Source organism: Pollicipes pollicipes, unplaced genomic scaffold (genome assembly GCF_011947565.3).
Source record: "Pollicipes pollicipes isolate AB1234 unplaced genomic scaffold, Ppol_2.1 Scaffold_4002;HRSCAF=4701_pilon_pilon_pilon, whole genome shotgun sequence".
NCBI lineage: Eukaryota > Metazoa > Arthropoda > Thecostraca > Pollicipedomorpha > Pollicipedidae > Pollicipes > Pollicipes pollicipes.
In genome coordinates, this window is record NW_023596420.1 from 32,173,821 (window position 1) to 32,187,354 (window position 13,534).

The 13,534-nt window shown below is 54.6% G+C and overlaps 2 protein-coding genes and 1 long non-coding RNA gene across 4 annotated transcripts; 2 read left to right on the forward strand and 1 right to left on the reverse strand.

Moving 5' to 3' along the window:
* Positions 1 to 221: 221 nt before the first annotated feature.
* Positions 222 to 2,185, forward strand: LOC119094624 (uncharacterized). Its single transcript, XR_005093775.1, has 2 exons — positions 222 to 358; positions 738 to 2,185. It is a non-coding gene; the product is annotated as an uncharacterized LOC119094624 (long non-coding RNA).
* Positions 2,186 to 4,469: 2,284 nt separating this feature from the next.
* Positions 4,470 to 7,722, forward strand: LOC119093862 (small integral membrane protein 12-like). Of its 2 annotated transcripts, none has more exons than XM_037216875.1 (2): positions 4,470 to 4,545; positions 6,896 to 7,722. In XM_037216875.1, the coding sequence occupies exon 2, from the start codon at positions 6,911 to 6,913 to the stop codon at positions 7,175 to 7,177; it is 267 nt and encodes an 88-aa protein (XP_037072770.1). In that variant the 5' UTR covers positions 4,470 to 4,545; positions 6,896 to 6,910; the 3' UTR covers positions 7,178 to 7,722. The 2 variants fall into 2 exon arrangements, with proteins under 2 accessions (XP_037072770.1, XP_037072769.1); XM_037216874.1 differs by having other exon boundaries at positions 4,475 to 4,545; positions 6,892 to 7,722.
* Positions 7,723 to 8,056: 334 nt separating this feature from the next.
* LOC119093728 (uncharacterized) lies at positions 8,057 to 13,164 on the reverse strand. The gene is made up of 7 exons (XM_037216734.1): positions 12,868 to 13,164; positions 11,671 to 12,108; positions 11,075 to 11,244; positions 10,531 to 10,707; positions 9,857 to 9,961; positions 9,280 to 9,477; positions 8,057 to 8,945 (listed from the first exon to the last, which is right to left on the reverse strand). Exons 2-7 carry the CDS (start codon positions 12,104 to 12,106, stop codon positions 8,778 to 8,780), a joined length of 1,254 nt encoding a protein of 417 aa, XP_037072629.1. The 5' UTR covers positions 12,107 to 12,108; positions 12,868 to 13,164; the 3' UTR covers positions 8,057 to 8,777.
* Between the last annotated feature and the right edge of the window lie 370 nt (positions 13,165 to 13,534).

A 13,534-nucleotide genomic window follows, 5' to 3' on the forward strand; every position in this document is an offset into this window, starting at 1 on the left:
GGCGCGCCGCAGCTGCAGCTGTACGGCGCCCCGGACGAGTCCGAGTTCTCCGACCGCGGACCCAGCCCCGAGTCGTCCGTCAACGGCGAGACGGGCGGCAGCTGGGAGCCGACCAGCTGTGACGAGGGCAGCGACGACGCCAGCGCCGCCGCCGGCGGGCCGGACGATTTCGGCGAGTCGGTGTCGCGCGCCGCTCAGCAGGCGGGCATGACGTTGAACGGGGGCCGGTCGGCCGGCCGCCGGCGCGCTTCACCCTACTCCACGGACAGTGCGTACAGTGCACAGCCGCGTCCGCCGCGGCCGTACCGCAAGCGGGGACATCCGACGGCCAATACGCTGGACCGACCGTCCGGACCCGGTACGTTGTCGGTCTGGACCGTGCGTGATGTGTACAGAGTGTTGAGTACGGGTCTGAGATAGCTTTGGTGACGTCCATATATTGTGAGTCGGCTCAAAGAAACGACAGCAGTCTGCCCACACTGGCCAAAAGTTTTTTGAAATCACGTGTCGTAATATGGCATATCGGTTGATGCATTCCGATTTCTCTGAGTTGGTGGTTGGGGTGACTCCGACTGACCGAGAGTGGCAGCTCTCGTCCGCTCGGCAAACAGCGTTTTCAAACACCCCGAGTCATTCGGAGAAACTTGCGAACGAGTCACAAAGTTGCACTCGCCTTAGATCTATACTCGTGAATTTTTATCTCTAGGCTCGTTCTTCATCTGAGAACCACTTCACAGGCTCGAACATGGAGTCCTTCCATCCGAACGACTTCAACCAGCGTGGCTACCGGATCCCTGAGGAGCGAAACATCGGGGAGAACGGGCCACTTCTCGCCAATGGCGCATTGTGAACGCCCACACAGCTCCCAGGCTCGTCTCCCTGAGGAGAGAAACACCGGGGAGAACGGGCCGCTTCTCGCCAATGGTGCATTGTGAGCGGTCACACAGCTCCCAGGCGCGTCGTGGAGGGACGCCACATCGTGGGCATTGCGGACCGTTGAACTCTGTGGACTCCGATGCGCAGCTTGGTGGAGTCAACGCGACTGCAGTGCTGAGCCGTGGTTTAGAGTCAGACGTCGAGTAAGCTGAGAGTACTTGTGCCACTGTTCGTGTTTGGAGGTGGCGAGTTCTAGTTGACAATGTGATCCGTATGCTTCAGTGTCTCCACCTGGTTAACCATCGAACTCTGAGCTATGCCATTTTGTTATAGTAACCGCTTTCTTACTTTTATAGCAATAGTTTTGTGGTTCCACACCCACCCCGTGTCATATACGCACCACACTGAACAAAGCTAGGCAATAGGCTTTTGGTGGCCCCCATGTTTGAGAGATGGATTTTGAAGGCGTAACCCTTTTCAGTTATCTTCCATAGGTCCGACATACACACTGCCTTGCACTGATGCGCGTTTTGATGCTATATACCGTGCAATGCAGCATCAGTGATTTCGTTTGCGAGATTTTTTATCTAATCAATTGGTCGCGTTTAATCACATTACCCGATGAAAATTGTCTCCCCAATACGATTGTGACATTCAGGTCATGCGTGCCGCGGGTTGAGGAAGCCGTATTTGTGACACGAAGCTGTCCCCTGTGACCTGAACCTGCGAATGACAGACCGTGTCACCAAGTACCCTTATCTGAAGTGTATCATTTGCATGGCGATGTTTTCGGAGCAGAACCTATGCGCGAAGAACGCGGAGCTCACGTTTCTCCGTTAGGGAAAGTGAATGTGCCGCTGTCGTGTGAGCCACTCTCGCGTGCACCCGCCATATCCCCGACGAACCGCACCGCTCCGTACTCTGTACACGCGCGTGGGATGTGCCCAATGCCGTTCGTGGGTTCCTCCAGGGCACCCATCTCGCCCCTACAGCCGCGTTGTAGGTGTTCCGCCAAACTGGTGCACGTTCAGGCTGTGATAATGTATACGTCGATTGTGCAGGGCAGTGCGCCGGCGCAATAATTCCCTTGTGATTGTGGACGGCTGGATGTCGGCGTGTAAGACACTGGCGGACGTCAACCTTGCGCGTGCGATGACGTGGGAGGGTCCGCGCGGCGGATGCCGGAGGGGGCCAGCGCAGGGGACATCGAGAAGCGATGTTCTGGGGCGGTGGTCCTGCTAGTCACTTTACGAGCTCACCGCGTCGTCGCTTTGCCGTTGAGTACTGTCAATAAACGCTCGATTTTTAACGGCGACTTGATGTGGAACGTCGGGCTAGTCGTTTGTCAGTTTCATCGGCTGCACATCGGCTCCGCCTCGGCTCACATTATGGAGGTGGAGGGGCGAGGCACCAGAGGCCTTTATTTGCTTCATTTTTTCTATGCAGCGTCTACATCGTCGAGTTTATTTATTAAGCGAGATGTTAATTTCGCAGAGTTGGGAGCCTACCACTGCATACCCTTTTCTGTGACGGAAGCCACGGTTTTGGCATACCGTACATATTGTCGTCCCGTGCAGAGAACTGTTATCGGATTGGTGCTCTTCTTTAATAGAGCTCATGGAAGCATGCTGATGTTATATTCTCGCGTTGTTGGCCAGCGCGCCGCGCTGGCCGTTACCGCGAAATATGACATTGCACCAGTTGCGATATTAATGTATTGTGGTTCAGATTAATTACTCACTTGCTCCGCTTGCCAACCGGTATAGGTGGGCGGGCCTGGAATGCTTTGTTCACTGTTCACCGCAGAGCAACCCTGGCATAGCGCACCAGCCACCGGGAAGGGAAACACAATCTCACTGCTCTTGTTTCTTACACACAAAACTCGAATTGAACCAGTTACTTTATACTTCAAACACTGATACTCGCCTTAGAATTTGTTTAACCATCAAACAATTATGAAAGCATATCTTATACGAACCTTGGCACAGAGTGCAAACACTTAGAGACACATGGGGGAGCCTCCCCTCTTCCCCCTCCTTAAAGGCCGCAGGGTCCCACCCTCTGTAGTTCGTCTCCAGTAACCCACCCCAGAGAGGCTCCGGTGCGGAGCGCCCCGAGAGACCGTCCATCATGTCCCACATAACGCGCGCGCTGGGACGAGACGTTTGCCTCCTCGCGCATGCTCACAACTCGGCTGTCGCACCTGGGGTACTTGGAACGACTGCTTCCGCCACCTAGCGGCCGGGCGCGGCTCCAGTGCCGGCGTAGCCGACAGTTCGGATGACGACCACCTGGCGACAGGTCTCCGAACCAACCACCGCGGGGTCTCGGAGGCGACCGGGCCCGCGACGGATGGGGGGCGGCGCCCGCGTTCCTTGCCACTGACGCGCTCAACGCCAGCCGTGAATGGTATGTGTATGATAACGAAAAGCGCGGATGACTGTGTTTAAAACGTCACCGGCACCTCCTTGCACACGTCCCCCGCGCCTCTCCCGCCAGGCAGAGCTGAGGAGGCAACCCCCACGTATCAGCCGGCCGGCTCGGCGTGCACGCGGCACAGTGAGAGTCCATATCGTAGTGGATGAAATACTAACACTGAGGTGCTGTACCACGAGCCCCAATCAAAAATGCCATGGCTGTCTGCGCGGCAGGAGGTATAGGTAATGGATTTCCGCATCGGGTTAGGCGCGAGGTTAAACACATGGATTGATGTCCATCAAGGTGACCACGCAGACGCGGTGTGTGTCGCACGTGTTGGAATCAGGGGCGGATCCAGGATTATATCAAGGGAGGGCAACCCTTCATTGTGGTGTCACCTGGAACTTGGTGCCGCTTGAGAATCGAGGTTTGGGCCCATGGTGTTGCTGATGGACAGTGCATGACGTGCATGACGAAAATGAAGATTAGGGGCCATTTATGGTGCCCCTGAAATTAGGTGTCTCTTGAAATCAAAGGTTATGTGGATAAGAAGTGGGGATATTGGTGTCCCTTCGCCATGATCTATTTGTGCCTCTGCGGCCCGAAGGGTGCATGGCTCCGTGCCCCCCCCCCCCCCCCCCCTCCCCCCGTCCTCTGGATCCTCTGGACTGAAGTACACGCAAGGAGCAATGCAAGATGTGAAGGTCTTGTTCATTGCTTGGTCATTTTAGCCTTTGGGGCAGAGTGGCACCACACATATGGCTCAAGGCTGAGGAAAACAGTACTTTGCATGTTTCGCGGCATCTCATCACGCTTTTTTTGCTGGATCACAAAACACGTTCATGATTCATCGCATTGTTCTGCATACGCGGAATATGTATGCATCGAGCATATGTACCTGCGAATCTCGTAGAACTGCAAATTTGGTGTGGGTTTGTATCAAACAGATGGTATTCCAAAGAGGAAACACAGAAAACACACACAAACACTAAATTAGCATCTCCGTAAGAATTTGCACCGTGTCCTATATTTTCTCTACTCCGAAACGAGTTAAGACATTCGCTTCAATTTGGCCACCGATATCCATATAGAGATGTCACACTGTCTGGCGCAACTAATACAAATCCTGTGGGTTTCCGTCAATGGTAATGTAGCCGCGAAATCACCGAAGGGGATCGAGTTCGCGGGGACTTTGGTGGGCTCGGACGGAGTGTGGTCGTTCGTATTTGTGAGAAGAGAATCGCAGAGAAGGTTGGTAATTTGTTTGCGACGGGTCAAATGACTGGTCATTCTGTCAATGCCCCGGTTGAGGAGCTATTGTGCTTGATGGATTGGTCCTGAGCTGTCCCGTAAATTCTACTGGGCTAGTCAACAAAAAATGCACCCATTGCACCAGACTCTTACGTGACTGTGGTGCCTTCAGCGCTTTGATGCCAGTACACTCTTCTGCCATACTGTGGCCATGTCAAATTGCACCAAATTTTCAATTAGTTGTTTTTAAAAAGTACTGGGCATGCTTGTTTAAAATAACCAATGCAATATATGAATTACTCAAAATGTAAGCTACCTACCAGTGTAAAGAAATCCACCCACTGCTCTGGATGCCTCATGTCATGCCCTGAACTGGAGTATGTACATTAAATTCAGCCTGTCAAAAATGTGTTGAGGTAAACAAGGCTGGACATGTCTAGCTATGGGAGGCTGGGCTTAGTGTGAGGCTTCAATCAATTCAAGCATATAGAGAGCCTTTGCTTAGTTTCACACTAGCCCCAGCCTGAGGGCACCAATTGTAAGGATTAACCAGCAGATAGTTGTATTGCAGGCTGTTGCTGAACTCAGGCCGTACCACATTGTGTAGATTTTTACCTTTTTTAGCAACATGATTTGTTGCAACATTTGCTCTTTATGCACTGAAATTGTTGATGTCATTGCATGGAACTGGGGAGGAGGCTGAGATTTATGGCATACCTTTTAAGCAGCAAACATATTTTTTGCTGCCTGACCTCTGAGGTATGGGATGGATAGTGAATCTTAGAAAGAACTGCTTCAAGCATTTTGCATTAGGTTTGGCTGCTGAATATTATGGTCTCAACCTGGTTGTTTCACAATGCTAGCTGGCAGCAGCTGATTGCATGCATGTGAGATTTCTTGCATACCATGCTTGATTGATGTAAATCATTTCAAAATAATCAATTCAGGATATTTTGTAGCACTTAAATTATGTTGAGGGTGTTATCTCTACTCACTACTGTGCTATGTATTTTTTCATGTGTATATCACACAGGTATTGAAATAGAGTTTCTTGTTGGATGCAAGAGGATAGGGATATATTGTATAAGGAAATGTGCACTAATCCTATCATTTATCTGCTAAAATGCTAAGTTATACAGTCAAGATGTCATGACTTATCTGTCATATGACTATACATGTCAGCTGTTATTAAATGTCATTTTCTATCATATTAAATGTCATGTCATATTCTATCCACACCTATAGATGCCATCTTTTCCATTATGATATGATCTTAATTCTGAAAAAGAGCTGGTGAGTGAAAGCTCCTGGTCATGTTTAATTTCATGAACCTTTCCTTAAACCAGTTTTCATGATTTCCACAGTGAAATGCCAAACAGACAGCAGCAAAGTTAATGTTTGAAATTGATATAAGCAATAATGGCCAGTTGAGCTAATTGACTCATAATCTGCTGTTAAATGCCAGCAGTCAAATGCCAACCTGATGCCAATGCACATGGTACCCATCAAGCTGAATTGCTGCATGCCAACACCACTTCAAAGCTCTACAGAAGGATTGAGATGGCATATGATTATTACAGATGGAAAGTGTTTAGACTACCATTCTCTGTGGCATCTTAGAATTTACTCATGTTTCGGCCAGTTGATTATCCGGCTGTTACCAGGTGCTGGTCAGTCCTGATTAGCACTGGATGGTGTTTGGCTGTGAGCCATATATATGTCACAACCTGAATTGTCTCCTTGGAATTGCTGGTGTTCAAACTGGAGTCTTTTGCTTATGATCCTAGGCTGCTTCTGCTGAGTGAACTGAGGACAACTAATTGAAACTATTGAACTATTTGAAACATTGTGTGCATGCTAGCACATCAGATGGGGATGACTTTCAGAACAGCTATGCCAGGCAGTAATCAAATATTTCTTGACAAATGAGAGGTGGTTTATTTTTCCTGTCAGTCATGCCAATAATGACTATAAAAATGAGGTTGAAGCAAACATGGCAGTTATTTGTGCATGCTTGTGTCACATGTATACAGGAGCCAGGTATTGGGCTGGGACATCTTTTTTTAGTTGTAGGTTCGTAATTCATCTGCTCAAAATATATGCATCTTACCTGCAAGAAGAAGATTGAACACTTAACAGCAGATTGCTGATTATCATCAGAAGCAGTATTACAGCAAACATTGCAGAATAAGCTGTGGCTGCTTGCAGCTTGCAAGAGATGCATTTTTGTTTTATTTTGCATTTCAGTGAAGTAAAAGTGGAGCAGTCCGTTGTTAGCATTGACACCTCACGGCCACCCTGTCCGTTGTTAGCATTGCCACCTCACCATCACCCCTGCCTGCCCAGCCAGCTGCCGGACGCCGTCATGCTGCCGGCGCTGATGGTTGTGCTGCGGACGTACGCGCCGGTGATCACGCTGCCCGTTGCTGCGCTGGTCGGCTTCGTCGGCTACAATCTGGAGAGTCTGTTCGACCGGAGCACGCCGGCGCCGCTAGAGGGCGTCAAGGACTCGCGCGAGGAGCGCCGCCTAGAGGACGCCGCTGCAGCCGTCGGCTCGCTCAAGGACAGGACATTCGTGCCCAAATCAGTCTTCGAGAAGAACGTGTCGCCCACGCTGACGAAGCCCAGCTGAGGGCGGGATAAGCAGTAGGTTGATTCGTGTTCGCCCTGTGCGGACGATGTTGATGGTGTGGTATTGTGCTAGGCCATGTTGGGACAATGCTGCGTTTCGGAAACGCTTCGGCGTGACGTCGGACTTTTGAGGAGACATGTTGTTTTGATGACATCACTGTAAAATGCTTGACTGTATAGCGCACCGCGTTTGTTGACACCCATCTCACTAGTGGCGCGGACAGGCTCGTTTTGTCTGGAAGAATGACACATTTGTCACCTTAAAAATTACTTGCGGTGACAATGCCGTTTCGTTTATCTGACAATGCCGCTTTTTAGGAGAGGAGAGGGATTTTCGTCGCATGTTCAGGAAAACAGTCGCGTTGTGTGAATCATGACAAAGTTTTTGTGAGTGTTTGCGCGTGAGCCAGCTCGTCCACAGGGCTCGGTGCTGCTGTTCTGGCGATGGGGCATCATCTGCGATCTGGATGAGATTTGGGAGCATTGTAAGCATAGCGGTCACGATTGTAGGGGTTACCAAGCTGCAATACATCCCCTGGGTACAGCTTTTGCACATTGTGGACGCCGATTGTGCGCCAGCTGTACATGACGTCAACAAGAAAAGCTCCTGCGTCCAGACATTTACGACAGCTCGAGTTGTTTTTGTGCAATCATGTGAAATATAATTACGGTCGTATGATAGCCGACAGCGAGTTCTGTTGCTCGCATAAGCCTCTAACACTGGGTTCACTACAGCAGCCAAACTGAAGTAGCAGACAACTAGGTTCCAACAAATGAAGGTTATCCTGCATTACATGTCAGGTGCTTCCAAAAAAGTAAATGTGTGTAGACTGGGAGTTGCAATATGGCCAGAAGGTGCTAGAGGCTGCCTTTTCGTGGATGATTTTATCTCATGTATTCATCTGATAGCCCGCTTACACGCGCTTAACTAATACCGGACCATCCTATAACCACTGCTTTATCAATCACAATTTTCTCATCGATAGTGTCCAACTCTTAGCAAGCTAGACATTCCCCTCCACAATCTCGACAACACATCTGAAGGAAGCCGCGGCAGAAATGTCCACCGCTTCAACGCACATCACCCAGCAAATGCTCATCACCGTCTCACGCGGAGCGAGAGCAGCGCGCCGTCGGTTGGGGCAGCTGCTTCTTAAACGCAGCAGCCCGCTAGAGCCCACAGTAATATGACGGTCGCGTGTGTAACAAACAAGGCCTCCAGCAGCTTGCATCCAGTGAACCGCACATCGGTTTCAGCTGTACAAAGCCACAAACTCGCCACGTGTCTGCGGTGCCCTGCCCTACGGGCCGGCCACTCCACGTCGCCGTGACGGTCTAAATCCCTGGTGAGAGAGAGAGGGGAGGAAAAAGAAAGAGAACGAGAGCAAAACTTTCGAAGCTTTGGAGTCTATAGACGGGCGTCCAGGGCGGAGTACATGTTCGGTGCGGAAGGCGAGGCTGCTCTCAGTGCGGCTGCGCGCGCTGGGCGTGCCCGCACGCCAGAGTCAAGGTAGCGAGGCTGGAGCGACGCTCCGCGACCGCGGACCCCGAGCCTGCAGGCATGTCCAGGGCGGGTGGCCGCCTGGGCTTGACAGCTGCCCTCAGAGTATGTAAACGTTGAGGTTGTCGTTGCGCAGCGAGACCTGGGCCTCGTGCAGGATGCGCAGCCGCGGTCCGATGGGCACGCCCAGCTTCTGCAGTCGCTCCTCCGTCATGTAGGGCAGCTCGAGCATCCCGATACGTTCCCGCTCGAACAGGGTGGCGTATTTCTGCCGGAAAAAGGCGCGGTGCGTCCTCATCGGTACACGCACGCTGACTTTGTGTCCCAGACAACCGGCTCACCTTTTACTCATCCCATGATGAATCGCCTTGCACCTGTATCCCAAACTAGATTGCGTTCCCTATCAAAGGTTCACCAATCAAATTGCATTCCATACCAGAGGTCCATCAATCAGACTGCATCCCACACCAAAGGTCCACTACGCACCAGACCAGCAGTCCGTTCCGCACCCAAGACCACCAGCCCACTCTGCATCCTAGGACGGCAGTTTATCTCGTGGCCCAAACCACCAGTTCATCCAGGATACTATCTGGCCCACACACCTCGTATCCTAGCTTGTTGAGGAAGAGCCGCAGCAGGGGCGGCTCGTCGCCGAAGAAGCGCGTCAGTTTGCGCACACGCGCCGGCTGCGTGAGCGAGGCGGCGCCGCTACTGAGCAGGCCCCAGTTGGCGCCGGGCCGCGCCCCGCCGCCAGGAGCCTGCCGCAGCTGGGCCAGCTCACTACGGATCGACTCCATCTCCTGCGGCGGTGGTCAAGGCGCCGGTCAGCAGCGGTCAGCAGCAGTCGGCAGCGGTCCGGCAGCTATCAGTGGCGGTCAGCAGCGGTCAGTAGCGGTCCGGCAGCGGTCAGTAGCGGTCCGGCAGCTATCAGTAGCGGTCAGAAGCGGTCAGTAGCGGTCCCCAGTCAGTAACGCTCGACCTGCCTCACGGCGTGGCTACAGAAGGGTAAACCGGAAGGCACTCATTTATCACAGGGCAAATATATCTTAAGGTATGGTCAATGATCGTCGCAGCGAGTCCGCAGCGGGTGGGCGAGACCGCTTTTAGCTAATTTAAGTTCCAGTTGACTTTGGCATTGACCGATCATCGGCCCCCGCCTGGCGCCACGTGACCACTGACCTGGAACATGAGGTGCTGGGTCCGCATCTCAGAGGAGAGGTGGGCCACGCTCCTGGCCAGAGTCACCACGTGACTCTCCAGCCGCTGGAACCGCTTGTTGATCCCCTAGAGAACGAGCGAGGATTCATGTGGTCACACAGCGTTACCACATACATACGCTTGCATGCATTTACACCACGTTAAATGTTCGTTATTGGCTGCGAGAACATTTTAAAACGTTGCTCCGACGCAGTCCTGTCTCGATATATGTCGTGATTCATCAGACCACTTCTGTTCTACCAGAGAGCGCAAACACACTGACAGGCATTCAGAGATAGCCACAGAACGGTATATTTCCAGTCAGGATATGTTGTCAGCAGAGATATCTAGCACACCTGTCCAGCAACTCTAGACCATCTTCTTTCGATATGCAGCCAGTCCTGGAGCAGACACAAAATGGTGGCTTGAGCTGTTTTCGGGTTATCATCTTGGAATACACAAGCTCTGCGCCTATCATCCCAAAATGTCCCGGGGCCTGCCGTCAGTCAACGCCGGCCGAGTCTGCTTTACGCTCAGCCACCTCCCGCGCACCCCAAGCCGGGTGTCCCGGAGCCTGCCGTCAGCCACCGCCGGCCGAGTCTGCTTTACGCTCAGCCATCTCCCCCGCACCCCAGGCCGGGTGTCGGGCGCCTCACCTTGGCGTCTCTGAGCTGCCTGCGGTCGTCGCGGCGGCGGTCGCGCGCGGGCCGGCTGCCGATCGAGGAGGGCAGCGAGGAGACGCTGCCGCCGCCAGGCCGCGGACGACTGGTGCCGCCCCTGGCCGGCCGCGGCGCCGTCGGGCTCCGCCCCTGGCCGCCCAGCAGCCGCAGCACCTGTGGTCGGCCAGCCGCCATCAGCTTACGCCAGGCTAATGTCGGTGGCGGCGGTGTTTGTCTGTGGCGAGATAGTGTGGCACAACGGGCCGAAAAAAGGCGACACCTAGCGTGCGGAGATGATGTCGCATAAGGTGAGGTAAAATATTGCTGGAGAAGGCAGAGAGGCCAACTAAAACGGCCTGTGTTTCACAAATTTCGAATCAATCGGTAGTTGTGCAACGTTGATAACAACGCTAACAGCGACACGGCGTAATCCGAGGTTTGTGTAAAGACATTGCGAGTACTATACTGCGATGACGCAAACGCAGCAGCGCGGTTAGAGGAGACAAATGACGTCAATGCGTCCCGTCCCGTCCCGTCCCACCTCGGAATACATGGTGCCCAAGCTCTGCAGCTGCTTGCGGACCGTGGGCCCGTCGAGTCCGGCCTCCAGCACGGTCGATTCGTCGTCGGTGGTCTGGTCTGTGGTCTGGTCTTGCGCCGACTCCAGTTCCCGGCCGGTGGTCAGCGAGGCCAGCTCGCCGCCCAGCCAACCTGCCCGACGGCAGAGTGGTGAGGGTCTCCGCACCGCGGCGTTGCTAGACGGAGGGCTGCGATGCAGCTGTTGTCCAGGGGTACAGCTGTGGGGCGGGCGCGGGGAGAGCGTGGAACAAGCAACAACCAGCATGGTTTGAGCGCGTCTCTGTCAAAGCCATGGTGATGCAGCATCAACAAAAAGTCTTGATGACTACACGCATTCAACTTGGACGACTTCTCCCGAGCAGGGCCGGGCATTTTGATACACATGTTAAGCATGGTCAAGCAACATTCCCCGTGCATGACCTACACCTGCTGCACTGACTGTCCCTGAATGCAACCTTGACCCGGGTGACCGAAGCCTTCCAAGTACGGTCACGACCTGCTTCCACGGAAATATCTGCGTCCGGGGCTGATCGGGTCAGGTTTCAGCGGGGCGCTGACCTGACGTTCCGGTTCGATTGCCTGTGGCGCCTCGCTGCCGGGCTCGCTGCTCTCGGGTCATCACTGGAGACTCCTTGCTGTTCCGGGGCGCCCAGCCGCGGCCCTGGCTTGCGCCGGGCGTTCGCCGCGTCGCCGAGCCAGAGCCTACCCTGCCACCGGGGAATGGGCCGGCGCCGGGCGCTGCGGCGTCCTCCAGGAGGTCGGGCTGACTGGAGCCGACGGCGGCCGGCTGGGCCTGCCCGCCGCCCGGTCTGGAGGACAGGTGGGGGGTGGTGACGGGGGACCGGGGCGGTGAGCCATCCAAGGCCGGCAGTGGGGGCGTGGCGCCGCCGCCGGTCCCCGAGGGCGGCGCGGTGACCTCGGGTCGGCGAGAATGGGGTTCCAGGATCTGACGCAGCTCCGTCTCCGCCACACGGTCTTGCCATTCGGGCTCCATGCCTGGAAAGGGCAACGTGGGGACGTGATGTAGAACCTTTCTTACTGGAAATGCTCGAACATCCCCAACCTTGTTTCGGTTACGAACAGCTGATCAAGCGCTACGGTCCATATATGTGCTTTTTAGTCGACTAGTTGTCCACACCACCCAACATGAATCACTTCACTTCAAGTTCGCTGATATTTCAACTGGATCAGTCTCATGACGCAATAGAGTTGCGTGGACTGCCGAAGCTATTCCGGAATCAAGCATAACCAAACAGCTGCATAACATGACGTGTTGCCATTCCTGCCAGTCTGGGGTGTCACTTTCTAAAATCATTTGGGGAAGGCTGGGCCAACAAGGTTGACCTAACCTGCACCTTAATCCTGATTTCTTCCCCTTGATTTCGGCCCGTTTGATTTGTACCCCAGTTGCTGGAATTTTACTTTAAAAGTATTTGATAGGTTTGAAACTTGTTTTGATGTCGAGGAATGACTTCCTATTTGAAGCCAAAGTAATAGCGATGATGGTATACGATAATGATTTATCGATAGCTATGTGTTTACATAACTACTGTACCAGCAGCTCAGGGACGCTTGCTGTATCGCTGATCTGCATCTCTGCATTGCATCTCCTTTTGATCACAAGCACTGGTAGAGGGGGGGGGGGGCTCAGAAGAGCACTCAGGGGGCTCGTCATTGTGGGCTCAGACATCCTTCCCCTACGAAAGCCTACAAAGCGACGCCCTTTTCTGGGCGCAGGTCTTATCCAGCTCGTACCCGCGTGGCCGCCGCGCTGGCCGGACGGCTGCTTCCGCGGGCGTCCGTCCGAGTCCAGGCTGGAGTCAAGCTGCACCGGTGGCGCCGCCTGATGAGCGCCGCCGTGCGCCGGGCCCGGCGTCTGGCTGCGCAGCGCCTCCCCCGGCCGGCTTCTGTCGGCGCCGGTCTGCTCCTGGCCCGCCTGCTCCTGTCGCGGCGTCAGGTCCAGGTGAGAGGACACCGGCGGGCCTTGCGGCGCGGCATGCCTCGGAGCCGATGCGCCCGCCGGGCCGCGCGGCGCCTGGCCGTACCCACCGTCCGTCGGCAGCCGGCTCTGGCTGCCCTGGCGGCTCAGGTAGTGTCCGGGCGGCGGGAGGCGGGTGCCGTACGCGGGTGGCGGCGGCCGCGGCTGGTGCGGAGAGAACCCGCTCGGCGGCGGTGCTCGCGGGCTGCCGGGGTACGCCTGCGCCGGCGGCGGCCGCTGCGGCCGGGCGTCGCCGGGCCTCTGTGCGTGCGCGCCGTACCCGCCGCCGCCCTGTGGACCAGGGGCGGACGTGCGCGAGTAGCTGTGCGCCTCGTGGTACCCGGCCACCGGCGGGGAAAACTCGTGGCCACCGTTGATGTAGCCCTGGCTGCCGTGGTACTGGCCATCAGAGGTGAGGCCGTTGGTCAGTGGACGGAGCAGCTG

What these genes read in the sequence shown, in the direction of transcription:
- LOC119093862 (XM_037216875.1), top strand. Translation starts at nt 6,911, where the DNA reads ATGCTGCCGGCGCTGATGGTTGTGCTGCGGACGTACGCGCCGGTGATC.
- LOC119093728 (XM_037216734.1), bottom strand. Translation starts at nt 12,106, where the DNA reads ATGGAGCCCGAATGGCAAGACCGTGTGGCGGAGACGGAGCTGCGTCAG. An exon ending in TGGGCACCATGTATTCCGAG is followed by an intron (nt 10,708 to 11,074) that starts GTGGGACGGGAC and finishes GGCCGACCACAG; the next exon opens with GTGCTGCGGCTGCTGGGCGG. An exon ending in GGCAGCTCAGAGACGCCAAG is followed by an intron (nt 9,962 to 10,530) that starts GTGAGGCGCCCG and finishes CTCGTTCTCTAG; the next exon opens with GGGATCAACAAGCGGTTCCA.